The sequence below is a fragment of the Anarrhichthys ocellatus genome, unplaced genomic scaffold, assembly GCF_004355925.1.
Source record: "Anarrhichthys ocellatus isolate YVR2014 unplaced genomic scaffold, GSC_Weel_1.0 scaffold34, whole genome shotgun sequence".
Lineage (NCBI taxonomy): Eukaryota > Metazoa > Chordata > Actinopteri > Perciformes > Anarhichadidae > Anarrhichthys > Anarrhichthys ocellatus.
Window position 1 is genome coordinate 2,942,232 of NW_022280064.1, and position 13,527 is coordinate 2,955,758.

Sequence of the window (13,527 nt, forward strand, 5' to 3'; positions counted from 1 at the left end):
ACCGAGAGTCGGCCCCCGCTTTCATTGGCCCGTCTCCACTTTCCCTCTCAGCCGTGGCCGTGTGGTAGGATCTGCGCACAAAGAGCGCGCAGCCAATCACAGACACCCTCTGATAAACCTCGGCCAATGACCGCGAGCCTCTTATTTACATAGAGACGGAACGAGCCAATCACGAGTCAGCACAGGAGAGGATTTTGACTCCTGTGCCCAATGGCTGTTGGAGGTAGGCCTGTAGAGTTTTGGGGAGTGCATATAATCAACATATTATCGAAGGTGCCTAGATATTGATCCCGTATTCCGAGGTAGTTCAAATTCGCCTCTTCTGGACCTTCGGGTTTGACCTCAAATCGTCCGTGCTTGGTGGAGAATAATTCACGCGTAAAATGCCGAAGAGAAAGGTGAGTGTCGTCCGTGCCACACAGCTCACTTCACTGTAGTTGTTTTTTTTTTGCTCTTGCATTTGAGGAAAATTGCGCTGCGCGATTTCTGTGGCGACGTCGAGGCAGGTGAGGTGATGCCAAAGTTTGAGGAAGCGTATTTTCGCTCGCGACCTCTCGTTTTTAATTTGACAAGTCTTTGCGCGTATACGATATATGTTATTGTAATATATATTTCTCTTTTTATGCTCCTAAATGTCCCCCGCGTTCATCTCAATGGCCGTTCCTGTGGTCGTTTTATTCGCCACTTCCCTGTCTACTGTGCGCACTGGTGAATGTCAGACGGACCCGCCGGATGGATGGATGCGTAAATCTCGCTAGAGACGTGCGTGGTGACAATTATTGTAGGCGCGACTTATCGATTCTGAATAACATGCAATATAACAGTTAAAAACAAACACATCACCACCTCCCTGTCTCATGTTGGTTCTCTGGTGGTGATGAATGTCAAGCGCCAAGCAGATTGAACGAACCGAGATTGACATGGAGAGAAAGGGAATAAAGAAAGAGGGGATCAGGGACAATTGCCGCTGCGTTAAAAGAGGCCGTGACTTCTAAACAGCGGTGCTCGACGAGCTCCAGTGCATTGTATCGGCGCATACATGGAAATTGGCTTTTTTTCCTGCCATCTAAAAACATGCCATTGTCTGCGCAGATTCGCATTTGAGGACAGAGAATGGGGGGCCTCTAGGGGCGGAGGTCGCCCACATGCAAATGATGCGATTGCCAACCTGCGGGGTTTAACCAACATTTTTTTTTTTTCATGGTGGGGGTGGGCTCCACTGTACACGCTCCTCACCTGCCTGCAGCCTAAATGTGTGTCCTCCCATGTTCATGACGCGAGGATCTAAATGTAGGCTGACAGCCCTCGCGATGTGTTCTTAATCAATATCTCCATGTTTATGTTCCATTATAGTTTAAGGGAGCTCAGGTTACTTGGCATGTAAGCAAGAGGAACCCATTGAAATGGTAATGAGCAGAGAGATCACATATCATCAGACAGCCTCAAATGAAATTATGTTTGTACAAATAAACAGACTACTTTAAGCAAATGCGGATTTGGATTCAAACTAAGGTTTAATTATGTAAAACATCAGTTTGTTTCTGATATTTTAAGAAAAATACACAATTATAAGTTTATTCAGAAAATACTGAATATCATTTTTTAAATTATTTAACTTGAGACATTTATGATTCTGATAACTTATTATTGTGCACAAATGTATTCAAATCCTCAATGTATGAATATTCCACTAGACTACCTGACCGCGTGTTAATAAATCAGTGTTTCGTTTTTTGTTAATTTATATGATCCTATCATGTTTGTAACTACGTTTTTAAGTTTGGTTATTTTCATTATCGATTAATCTGTCGATTCATTTTCTCGATTAATCATCATTTGGTCCATAAAATATCAGAAAATTGCGAAACATTTCCCAAAGCTGAAGTTGATGTCTTCAAATTGCTTTATTTTTTTGTTTGACCAGCTGTCCCAAACGCACATTTTCAGCTTACTACTAGTAATAACTAGTTTACTACTATTACAAAAGACTAAAAACTCCAGCAAATATTCCCAGCCAGGAATTTCTTTGGCCTTTTTTGCCCGATTTGCCCAATTTATTGATTATGAAAATAGTTGCAGAGTATATTTTTGTTGACAATTGATTAATCAACACGTTGCATCTGGTAAATATTCATTACATTAGTGTGATTTCTGTTTCTCAGTTTGTAGCCTTTTCACCTTTTTCTCATATACTGCTCATTTGCCTCATTCAGCTTTATAACTCTCCCTGGCTCCCTTTATTAGCCATCTCTCTGAACAGAGGAAAAGCTTTGGGATTTTCATGATTTAATAATTCAAATTTATTGACTGACAGATGAAAACAACCAGAAAACAAAAATTCATAGGCTGCGTGAGCACACACGTACCTTCTAAGACCTGACACTATACTGTCTTCAAGAGGCTGTAGCTAGAGGGAAGATAATGGTATTATGTATATTAAACTAGTTCCCTTAAGGTGTCCACTGCTACCAACAATGTGATGCTAGCTTGTCATTAAGGGGGTGTAAAATGCAAAAAATATATAATTTTACCCCTCAAGCTTTATATGACAACGGGTTCTATCGGTACCTACGAGTCTCCTTTCACAGATGTACCCACTTACGATGTAACAATATTATTAAAAAATGTAAATGTATTTCTAAACTAAACAGTCTTGGAATTGAATAATTTGATTATGACTGGAAAGCTGAGACTTGTATTCATGTGTGATGTGTGTGATGATGTTAGTCCCTATTGTAGCCGTTTCATTGCAGTGAGTTTTTAAAATGACCTGTTGTGCGACCTCTAGGACAATCCCAGCCTCATGAACCTTTACAACCATAAACCAGAGACCGAGGGCATTCAGAGGATGTGTGGTGTTCCTGAGCAGTTACCCCAAACCAGTCACAGAAAAATGAAATTATTGCAGAAATTTCCAAAAGTTGTTGATGCCAAATCACAGCATGACTCTTTCTGTGGTGCTTCTCGAGGTCTTGGTGTCTTAATGTGGTATTTTGGAGGAATTTTTATCTTATCTGAGACACGAGTGATCATGGGGATGGCCATCATGTACTTCCATTATAATGCTCTGAGCCCTTACAACAACTTGACACGCTAATTTCAGTTTCCCAGCTTTCATACGATGTACACCACTTCTGTGTGGCATGTACTGTTGACCTGCTATCCCAACCTAAAGACCCCCCCCCCCCAAAAAAAAAGGCCATAAATTGGACTATGTGGTTCTCTATTAACAGTCTCTCCTTTCCTTGTTTCCTACAGTCTCCAGAGGGTCCCGAGGGCAAGGAGGCCTCCAAAGTCACAAAGCAAGAGGTAACTGTTGATCAATGTGTGTTTGTGTGCTGTGTGTGGGCGTGCGTTTGCGTGCTGTGTATTTTTTGTACTGTGTGTATGTGTGTGTGAGTGTGAGTGAGAAAATAGACACATGACAGGTTAATGATTAGGACACTTGTAGCAGTCACCAAGCACTCAAGATCAGCCTGCAAAGGTACAACTGATATCTGTGTCTCTCTGTCACTGTCTCTCTCTCTTTCTCTCTCTCTCTCTCTCATTGATCATCCCTTGCTCCGGTAGACCCCCAGAAGGTCAGAGAGATTGTTAGCGGTAAGTTTCGTTCTCCCCCCTTCCTGTCCTCACCTCTCTCCTTCCTCACCCCGCCTCCCGCCTCAGTCTTGTGGGATAGGAAGTGTCATACTACCAAGGCTCAGAGCAAAGTCCTCACCGAAGTTTATGGATTCGATCAAGGCAATTTACAAATTCCATAAACGTGCTCCCTGAGGATTGCGTCTGGCTTGGTATGCACGTCTTTTCTCTGTTGTCTTTGTCCGTTCTCGGTCCGGTCTGTTGCAACACCTTGTTGATGTTTGGGGCTGCATGGTTCAATGGTAACAGAATGAGTTTAGAGAACTGTTGTCTCAGTAACGATAAAGCATTTTCTTCTCAATTAGATCCCCCTCTAAAGTTGACTCAACAGTAATCAAAATGACTCCTGGAAAATGTTCAATTTGCATTCAAAATGCTCAAATTGTTCCCCAAATCCTATTAAAACTAACGATAGCTATAATATTATCTAGCACATGAATGATAATATATGTTATGTGATCATGCAGCTCTGCCATACAAGTCCATGTTTTATTATCTGTGTTGTACTTTGCATGTTGAACCCATCTGTATTGAGTCTTTGCTCGTGTTTGTACATCTGCATGTGCACTTTGAAGACATAGTTTGACATTTTGGGGAAATATGCTTGTCATGTAGCTAGCACCTGGTTAGCTTCGCATTACAGACTGGGGGGGGGGGGCACAGCTAGTATGGCCCTCTCCAAGTTTAAATTAAACTAAAGCTCACAAATAAACACAATATCTCATTTTGTTTGATATGTGTAAAACACAAACTGTAAAACCGACAACTTGCTTTTTTACGGGGGACTATTTCTTGGCCCCAAGCAACCGCTGGTGGTCACTATGCTAGCTGTATCCAGCTTTTATGCTAAGCTAACCATCTCTTGGCTAGCGTCATGTTTAACAAGCAGACATGAGCGTGTAAGAAGATGGAAAAAGGGTATTTCCCAAAATATCAAACTACTCCTTTAAGCTTTTGACTATCTAAACATGCCAACTGTACTTTTTTTGCATGTTTCCTGATCTGATGCTTCCTTGTCTATGAACACCTTTTACTTTAATGAAATGTGACTTTTTTTGGCAGTAAACTAGCATGTTGTATATTGGATGCTATCTGCACTGCATAACAAAAATGTAGTCTTTCTAGTGTTTTCCATATTGCAATATGATGGGGAATTTCCTACTTGTAATTGTAAATGTTAAGCCCGCTTCCCCCCCAGCGTAAGAATAAGAAAAACTGAGATATTCTGAGGAAGAATCACATGATTTACTTTAGTCACAGCAGTGTTACTGTAGCTCGTGGCTTCACGCTCAGCGGCCTGGAAAAGCTCTGCAGCAAACTTTCTCACACTGAGTAGCCAGAATCTGAACTCCCATCTGATGTAGTCATTGTGCAGCGGCCGCGGGTCGGTTCCCTTTGAGAAGAAGCAGATATTTAAAACTACTTAGCACTGCTTAGGAAATATGTTACAAGTACTTGATTATTATGAATAATATCGGGGAGTGGGAGCCAGTACAGCCTCGGTGTGTTCTGTGTTAGTCCTAATTCATTCTCTAAGCAGCTCTTGTGGCTAAAGCGACAGGATTTTAAACAGTGTAGAGAGCGGGGCGAATCAAAGACAAACTTAATAGTAATGTTATATAGATAATAGATAGATACTATTCTTCCTATAACTACACACTGTTCAGTTGGTCAGTCCTAACTGACTTCTGCTTAATTAGCAGAAACCTGCTCCAGCCAAGCCTGAGACCAAGCCCAAGAAGGCCATCGCCAAGGTACACACACACACACACACACAAAACAACGCCTACAATGATTTATTCATATCACCATAAATGTGTAACAGTGTGAGGCCCTCACTACTGGTTTATGTGCGTGACAGAGGCCGCTGGATGTGTAAAAAACACATAAACGCACACATGCGAACATACATCAACACCTACAGTATGCAGGGTTCATTCTTTCACCCCCTTTATTGGTGTTTATTTTGAGTATTAAAGTATGAATTGTAAAATATTATGATCATCTTTGAGGTCATGCTGGAAATATTTTCCAAGGATGATTATACGCACCCTCATGTGTTTTGTTTTTCTTTCTTCCTCTCTCCCGTGCAGAAGGTGGCAGAGGATAAGGGGGCGAAGGCAAAGAAAAGCGTCGCTAAGGGTAAGAAGGATGACGGCCCCGCCCAGAACGGAGAGACCAAGACCAATGAGGTATGAGGAGGGAAAATTGAAAAAAAAAAAATCAGTCAGAGACAGACGAGAAAATAACTTTTATTCCCTTATTTTGTCAATTTGTGTAAAAACATGACATACACATCAACCGCACCTATAATCCTCCACTGCATAACATCCCTGCTTCTTGTCACTAATACACATCTCTTAACACATGTGCATGCTGACACACACACACACACACACACACACACAGATCTACGTGTCTCGTCCGTCTGTCCGTGTGTCCTCCATCAGAAGCTCGGCTCCCTCCTTGATGTCAGTGCGAGGGCAGAGTGAGACAGTCAGAGTTAATGGTATGGTTCGAGTGTTTCTAATCCCTCTTCAGAGTGCGTGTTTGGACACTAACTCATTACGTATTCAAAAAAAGTTGCATGTTAATTGAGCCAACATTTACAACGGTGTGCTGTGGAGTGCTGTGGCGTGTGTTTCGAGAGAGAGACAGAATGAGAGCGAGTGAAGAAGAGAAGGAGTGATGTTGCCGTGAAGTGGGCCAAGGACAACTTTTGAGCAGGAAGGTTTTGATGTGAGACGTGATTGGCTGTTCATAGACAGCTGGCTCCACTAGTGGTCAGGTCAGAGGAAATAAAGAGATGATTCCTGCAGATACCACAGGAGTTATGTCTTTCAGCGAGTAGCTTTCCAGAGCAATTAAGTTAAAAAATATAGAATACCACGATAATACACATAAGTCAATGACGATCATTCATTTGAGCTGGCAGCTTGAAGCCGGACCAATCATTAAATTATGGTGAGTGGTCACGTTTTTCCTTTCGCGACTTCTGATAGTTTCGGATTTATTCGCTCAGATTTGGAGGTATCCATATCTGATATCCCAATAAGATGGAGGTGAATTCAATTGTGTTTGTGCTGCTCCCAACATTAAATCAATTATATTAGAGGAATTCAACGGCAGCGTGTCTTTTCAGAATCAAGGTTCCAGTTACTTTTGATAATAAACAGATCTCACCTTAAAAGAGGTTGTAATTGGAACTACTTTCTGCTCGAGAAATAGTCCCAAAACTCACCACATAAAACCGAAACGCATAGAATCAAAACTGTCTGCTTCAACAAGTGGACTAGAGTCCATGTTCTAGATCTGAAAGGGTTACGTAATCCTGATGACTCCATAACTGCTTCTTGGAACACGGCCCAGTTTATCAAAGGAGAACAACACTGCAGCTGTTCTGTAAATACTGCATCTATACAACTCTTCTCTGAGGGACAATGCAATTTCTGAATCATACCTGAAGTAATGAATAAACATAATGTGCTCTATTGCCAAGAGTTAGATGAGAAGATACCGCTCTCGTGTCTCTACCAATCCCCCAGGAAGAGCGCCGGGCTTTGAAGCCAATTTGAATGGCCAAGCCGTTGGATTACAACCTCCGGATTCGTCACGTGATGCCATTGAGCCCAAAAAGATTTTTTTCCATTGATTTATATCGGGAAAGACACAACTATAAACTAGCAGATCATTTGAAAAAAAAAAAGTATAAATCTACTAATAGCCAAAACTAAAGCAACAGGGAGTTAAAGGAAACTCTAATGTGCTTGATTGCCGGAAAGGTCCGGCAGGGACAGCTCGCCTCAAGCCTGGCTCCGTCTTCAGCTTTTATAAACCAGATATCACTTTTTAATTAGTAAGCTTTAGGGTAGATGCCCCAGATGAATAGGGTAAAACTAATTAGCTAATAGATATGAACATACTTACTTACATTAAGAAAATGCTTGTATGTTTAAATATGCAAATAAGGCATCATGTAATGGCAAGAAGTCTACAAATGCAAATGGACTAATTAGTCAAATGTACACATAAATGTCTGTCTTGGATGTTTTCTTCCCACTAGTCTCAAAGAAGACATGTTATGGAGGCACAATAGCCCAAAACTTCGCAGTGAATGAGAAACTATGCATTTGCTGCGGTGTCTCCCCTTTAGAGGTGCTGGTAGGTGGATTTTTTTTTGAAACAACAGATAGGCTAGCCCTTCCAACCTGTTCCAAGTCTGTATGCTAAACTATGCAAACCACCTCCTTGCTCTATTTCCCCAAAAAGTCCAGTGGGTTTTTAGAACCTACCTGTGGCGAGATTGATGGGAGACGCCTGCGTCGTCGTGTGACTCACTCCTCTCTTCTCTCCTTCAAAGGTAACTGAGGCGGCAGAGGAGGCGACCGAGGAGAAGGCGTAAAGACACGGGGCGCGTCCACCGACTCGTCCCCCTTCTGACAACCGTGGCAGCAAAGCATCTTTTTTTACTGACGATTTTTGTACCATGCTGAATTTTTTTTAGACTTGTGATAGTAGAGACGGACAACCAGCAGCCCCATCCCATATGTTCACGCTCCTTTCAGCTCCCTCACCCGCAGTATGTGTTTTGCTCTACTCTCCTCCCTCCTCCATTCTGTATCGCTCAACGCAGAAAAAGACAGAATGAAGTGTTTTTATCGGGCGGCTGCAGATGTTCTTCATCTTGCCTGAAGGGGGCCGTAGACGCGACTGTTATGATCTCTAAACCAGCTCTGGCTATACATGTAGTCTCCACGAAGGATCATTACCATCATTGACACTCTTGACTACCCCCCCGATGGTTATACGGTGAGGATTTGAAGATGCACAGTTTGGATGCAGAGCTACAATAAACCAGGTTCATAGTCGCCATGGAGAACATCTGCAGCTTTTTAAACAGATTTTAGTTTTTAGAATCGCCACCACTGTGTTTCACATGTAGCTCCTTTTGTATGTGTGTGCCGGAGTGAATGTGCTTGTGGGTCTCTGTGTGTGACTTTATTTACCCCCCTTATCTTTTTCTTTTCCTCCCCTCCTGACCGCCTTGTCCTGCAGCAGAGTGACATAGCAATAATGAGTGGTGCTTCTGTTCTAGACGCCTCTATTGGCTTTGGACCCTCTGGGCTTCTCTTGAGTTTCATCCTGTTGGGAGAATATTTTGAAAATAAAAGAAAAATTTGATGTCACATGGCGGTTTTGGTGTTTTTTTTTCAGGTGTATAAAACTACTGCAAGCAGAATTATAATTATCATGCATTGCATATACTCTTCTTTTTTTTTTAGTTGGACAGTGATGCCACCTGTTTGCCACTATTTGTCACCTATGCTGTTTTTTTTGGCAAACTCGGGTATCCGACAACATGTGTGGTATGCGTTCTTCTGTGTTGGAGAGCTCCTTTTCACTGGGTTCATGTTTAGAATTACTTTTTTAAACCAACACAAAGCCGGCGCTATGTGTTGTGTATATCTTTGTGTGTGTCTGTGTGTGTGTGAGGTCGCCAGGGGCACGTGGCTGTGTTAAATACAACTGCTGTGTCAGGAAGTGAAAGGTCAGCATTTGCCGAGAGAGTGGTGGGACTGACGAAACCGTACGCTCTCTCCATTCAGGGGAAAACTGTCACTCACTCTCATGGACCAATGATGTGGACCAGTTCCCTTTTTTCTCTTTTTAGCCCGAGGAGTGAGGAAGTCTGAATGCCACGAATACTTTAGAGGCCAATTTTAAAAATGTATTTTCAGAGGCCTTGGGTCAACAATATGAGGTTTCTTTTAGTAGAACGTAGCAGCAGAGGGAATGTGTTGCAACTGCTGAATACATACAAATTATATTTTGGCAGGTTTGTTTTTTAAAGTCGAAAAAAACTCCAATCCGATGATCTGACCTTTTGACCCAAACTGCTGAAATCCAGAGTGAAGCTGACCAGGAACAAAAAAAAACGTGTGGACCTCAGCGAACAAGAACACATGACAATTAAATAAAGCTCTTCTTGGAAACGCTACAATGGCAGCACAGGCACGGATCATAGAAGCTATAACTCACAATGCAAAGAGGCACATTAAGGTATCAGAATCCTGGATTAATGTGTTTGTTTATGGCCGTTCTGAATCATTCACACGGGGAATACTCATGTGTATGACGGTATCACAAGACATGGCAAAAACTTCAGGATGCAATTTGGTAAAAGGGGTGTGGCCAAGAATAATAAAGCTCACACCTTTTTTTAAATGGAAAATGCAATTGTTGTCGAAGTTATAAAACCATCATGTCCATCACAGGTGATTATTTACGGCGAGCTCAACACACTGTCACAGAAAATCGAATGCGTAACTGATCACATGTCCCTCCATTGTCGGTAACCTTTGACTCCTCTGTGGCCCCCTGTGCACTAATTCCTGCCGCAGAATGAGGTTGCCTCCTTGTGGCCACGTCGGCCAGCACAACGGCAACACTTCAGGGGTCAGGATGAAGGGTGACCCACAGAGATTCAGACGTGGCCTCAACTCTGTGCTGTAATGGTTTTTCCAAGTCTTAAAGCCTGTGAAGTTTTACGGATCGAAGCATCGTCTAGTTTATTGGAGAGACCGTTCTAGCGTGGTTGCCGGCTACACCTTCACTCTGAATTCCTGGAAAGCAATAGAGGTAGATATATGCAAAAGCAATAGTCATAAATCAAGCACTCCTTTATTATCATTAGGCCTTGGAATTCACCATTTTGTAATTCAGCCTGGCATGACATTAGCACATTTGACACGGCTGTCTGTTGTCAGTGGAGGGTCAACATACATTATGTGAACCGGACTCGGGTTAAAACGTGTGGGCTCCAAACTGTTCCTCCATTAAAAACAGTTCAGACGTGATATGACTATGTATCAGTGTTATAGTCAAGACCGCCAAAATCCAGACCACGACCAGTAAAAGTCCCACACTGCATGACACACTTGTGGAACATGCAAACCAGAGAGGCCCCCCTCAAATAGATCTGAAAGATCCACATTCCCATAAAAACACGCACAGAAAACAAATGATGATCCCTCTTCATTAATACTATGTGTGGATGTATGAGTGTACCAGGAGGAACGTCTTAATAAATAATTTACGCGAGTAATCAGAGTAATGATGTTAACAAATAAATCAGACAATGCACAGGCAGTTTGGTGATAACCCCGCAGTTGTGGTCCCGAAATAAAGTCCAGATTCCTCTTAGGTCGAGACGAGGCCGAGTAGAAATGCTGTCCGAGACCAGATCAAAACCTACAAGTGGTCTTCATACTGGTCTCGATACCAAGACCATCTTGAGTACTACAGCACTGCTATGCATAAAATATATATGTTACATATTCATTTCATTATTCACACCTTGTTAAGAAACTGAATTAAATTATTATATTTAAATACATTAAAGAACTATGAAAACCAAACACATTTTCAGTAAATAACAGAGGCCGAGATTTAGTCAGTCATCTGTTCAAGTTTCTATCATCAGCTTCTCTCCAGCCACGAACCCGTCTGTTCCCCGATGTCTCTGCCGGGGACAAAAAACAATCTCTCTATAAATAGGAGAGTGGTTGCTATACAAGTGCATATGATTTTTTTAAATGATGCTATTGGAACAAACTAAATAAATTCAATGATGTGCTAGGAATTCATTATTTAGGTAGATTACACCACATAAGCACCTGCACATTACGCACAGGGTGTATTATACTGGGGGGGAAAGAAAATAACAACAGGGATGGAAATGTGTGAACAAACACTTCAAGGTTTGTCAGTGTTTTTTTTAAATTTTAAATACAATCTTTGGTTCCTCTTAGGTGTGTAAGTATCTCTCACTGGATTTTAGGTTGTGCTCTCCCTGGATTGCTGTAACGAAACACAACATTGACATTACTAAGGAGGCGATTTGTTTTGGAATTGATGAAGTAGTCTCAGGGAATTTTCAACAGAAGATAGATTATGGTAATATTAGAGATACGTGTTAATTAATGACGCGTGCTCTCATCCATGTCTTACTTCAAATAAAAGAGTACAAAGTTCAAAAGGTCAGTAAGAGACTGGGAGCTTGTGGAATTTTTTGGAAGGGGGGCAACATGCTGCGTGATACATGTATTTTATAAATATATAAAATACACTGTTTACATAAATAATAGCATATTAATTGATGTAGGAAACAAGTGTTGTTCTCTTTCTCAGTTTTCTAGTGAACCATAAAGGAAGTGTGCCGTGTGATGCATTTCCTTGATTATCTATCTTGGCTTAAATGTCTCATCGGCATTAAAATTCCTGTAACTCATGAGGTTTCATTCATTAAGCTGCATTCCCCTTCTTCTTCAACCCTTCCCCCATTTTACTGCCTGGCAGTATTTGGAAGAGAAATGGACGACTTCCCCACCAAACGGCACCCAGAGAGAGTGGGTGTGTTAGCCAGACATCTTGTTACACAACGACAGAGTAATCACAAGCGAAGCCAACAACACACAAAACACACACACACAGAATGAAGACAGCTAGGTGTATTATTTAATAAAACCGAGGTAAAACGGTTAGGTCGGCTGTAAATCCCCTTCAAACACGGCAGCCATATTCTACATCCGCAGCTACAAATACATAACAAAATAGGACAGGAATTGCGTTGTATTAATCCGCAACAAATTCTAAATGATGGGTGCATATGCCTTTAATGACTAAAAACGTGATTAAATGTCGTTTAGCTACGAGGTAACGGCCATTCTGCAGCAATGTGTCCTCTCCTACAGCAGGCTGCCATTTCTACCTCCCCTCTACATGCGTGAGATACAAGGCACCAGTTGTATTCCTCCGCTGAAGGGCTTGCGCTTTTGCTTTTGATGGGGGGGAGGGGGATTTCAAACAAACATGCCTCCACAACCGCCGCTAAAATTCACCCCGAGTGATAGTCAGCGCAGGATTATTTTAGCGGCTGGTTCCTTTTGCGAGAGAAACACGAGGGGGGGCCAAAAAAACAAACAAAAAACGGCGCACACCAGCGCACTAGTTGTCCGCTTCGCGGAGAGATACACGACGCAGCCGGGACTCCGTGTGAGCGGAGCTGAATGGAGGCAGCCTCTCTTCCTGGTGGATAAACAGTGACAGCTACAGGGCAGCCACTTAGACCCGCCACACAGGCTCTGCCGCTGCCCTGGCAAACAACACCAAAATGGCTTCAGACAGTACACTCATCGCGCAGTTGACTTCTGGTGAGTAAAAGGAGATCGGAACAAATATGTCATGGTTGTTTTAATAACCCCCCCCTTCGGTGCCCTCTTCTAACGCAGCTCCTCTTCTCTTCCCCCTCCAACCATACCAGAACTGTACTTCCTAATAGCCCGATTTCTAGAAGCTGGACCGTGTCAGAAAGCAGCCGAGGTTGGTGTTTATGCATTTTAGGATAATTCATAATGTGTCCGAAATTGTCACGGGGTGTAATTTTCTATTTTTATCCCGATTTCAGACCCTGATAAGGGAGGTGGAGGAGAAGGAGGTAAGCAGTCAGCAAATACGAGAGAGAGGTTTCTCTCCGCACTGTACTTTGCGATGTAGCTTTTTTTACTCTGATGTATCATTTACTGTTTTTAAAAACATCGCTCGCTACATTTATGACTCGCTTGATCACAGTCGACACTATGTTTCCATCTCAGCTGCTCCCCATAAGGCTGGACTGGACCGGGCAGGAGCACCCCGGGACCTACGAAAATTTGGTAAGGGAGCTCTATAACTGAGGAAAAAGTTTTTAGAGAGCGAAATAAAAATTGAATTTCCCGCAATTTTTAAATCAGGTGGTAAAGAAAGAAAAACAAGGTGAGCTGGCTGCAAGTTGGGGATCTGTTTTTATTTTTTATTTTTGGGGGGGGGGGGGGGGGGGGGGGGGGGGGG

At 42.4% G+C, this 13,527-nt stretch overlaps 2 protein-coding genes across 3 annotated transcripts in view; both read left to right on the forward strand.

The window, feature by feature from the left end:
- Positions 1-214: 214 nt before the first annotated feature.
- On the forward strand, positions 215-8,825 carry hmgn3 (high mobility group nucleosomal binding domain 3). 2 transcript variants are annotated; one of them, XM_031865918.1, is made up of 6 exons: positions 215-398; positions 3,259-3,309; positions 3,571-3,600; positions 5,340-5,393; positions 5,733-5,831; positions 8,000-8,825. In XM_031865918.1, the coding sequence occupies exons 1-6, from the start codon at positions 384-386 to the stop codon at positions 8,039-8,041; spliced, it is 291 nt and encodes a 96-aa protein (XP_031721778.1). In that variant the 5' UTR covers positions 215-383; the 3' UTR covers positions 8,042-8,825. The 2 variants fall into 2 exon arrangements, with proteins under 2 accessions (XP_031721778.1, XP_031721779.1); XM_031865919.1 differs by having other exon boundaries at positions 5,343-5,393.
- Positions 8,826-12,668: 3,843 nt separating this feature from the next.
- phip (PHIP subunit of CUL4-Ring ligase complex) overlaps positions 12,669-13,527 on the forward strand; it is a 26,934-nt gene continuing 26,075 nt past the window's right edge. Inside the window, exons 1-4 of the mRNA XM_031865904.1 lie at positions 12,669-12,851; positions 12,962-13,020; positions 13,106-13,135; positions 13,293-13,352. Coding sequence (XP_031721764.1) covers positions 12,812-12,851; positions 12,962-13,020; positions 13,106-13,135; positions 13,293-13,352 — 189 coding nt within the window. The 5' untranslated portion in view covers positions 12,669-12,811. The remainder of the gene's footprint in view (positions 12,852-12,961; positions 13,021-13,105; positions 13,136-13,292; positions 13,353-13,527) is intronic.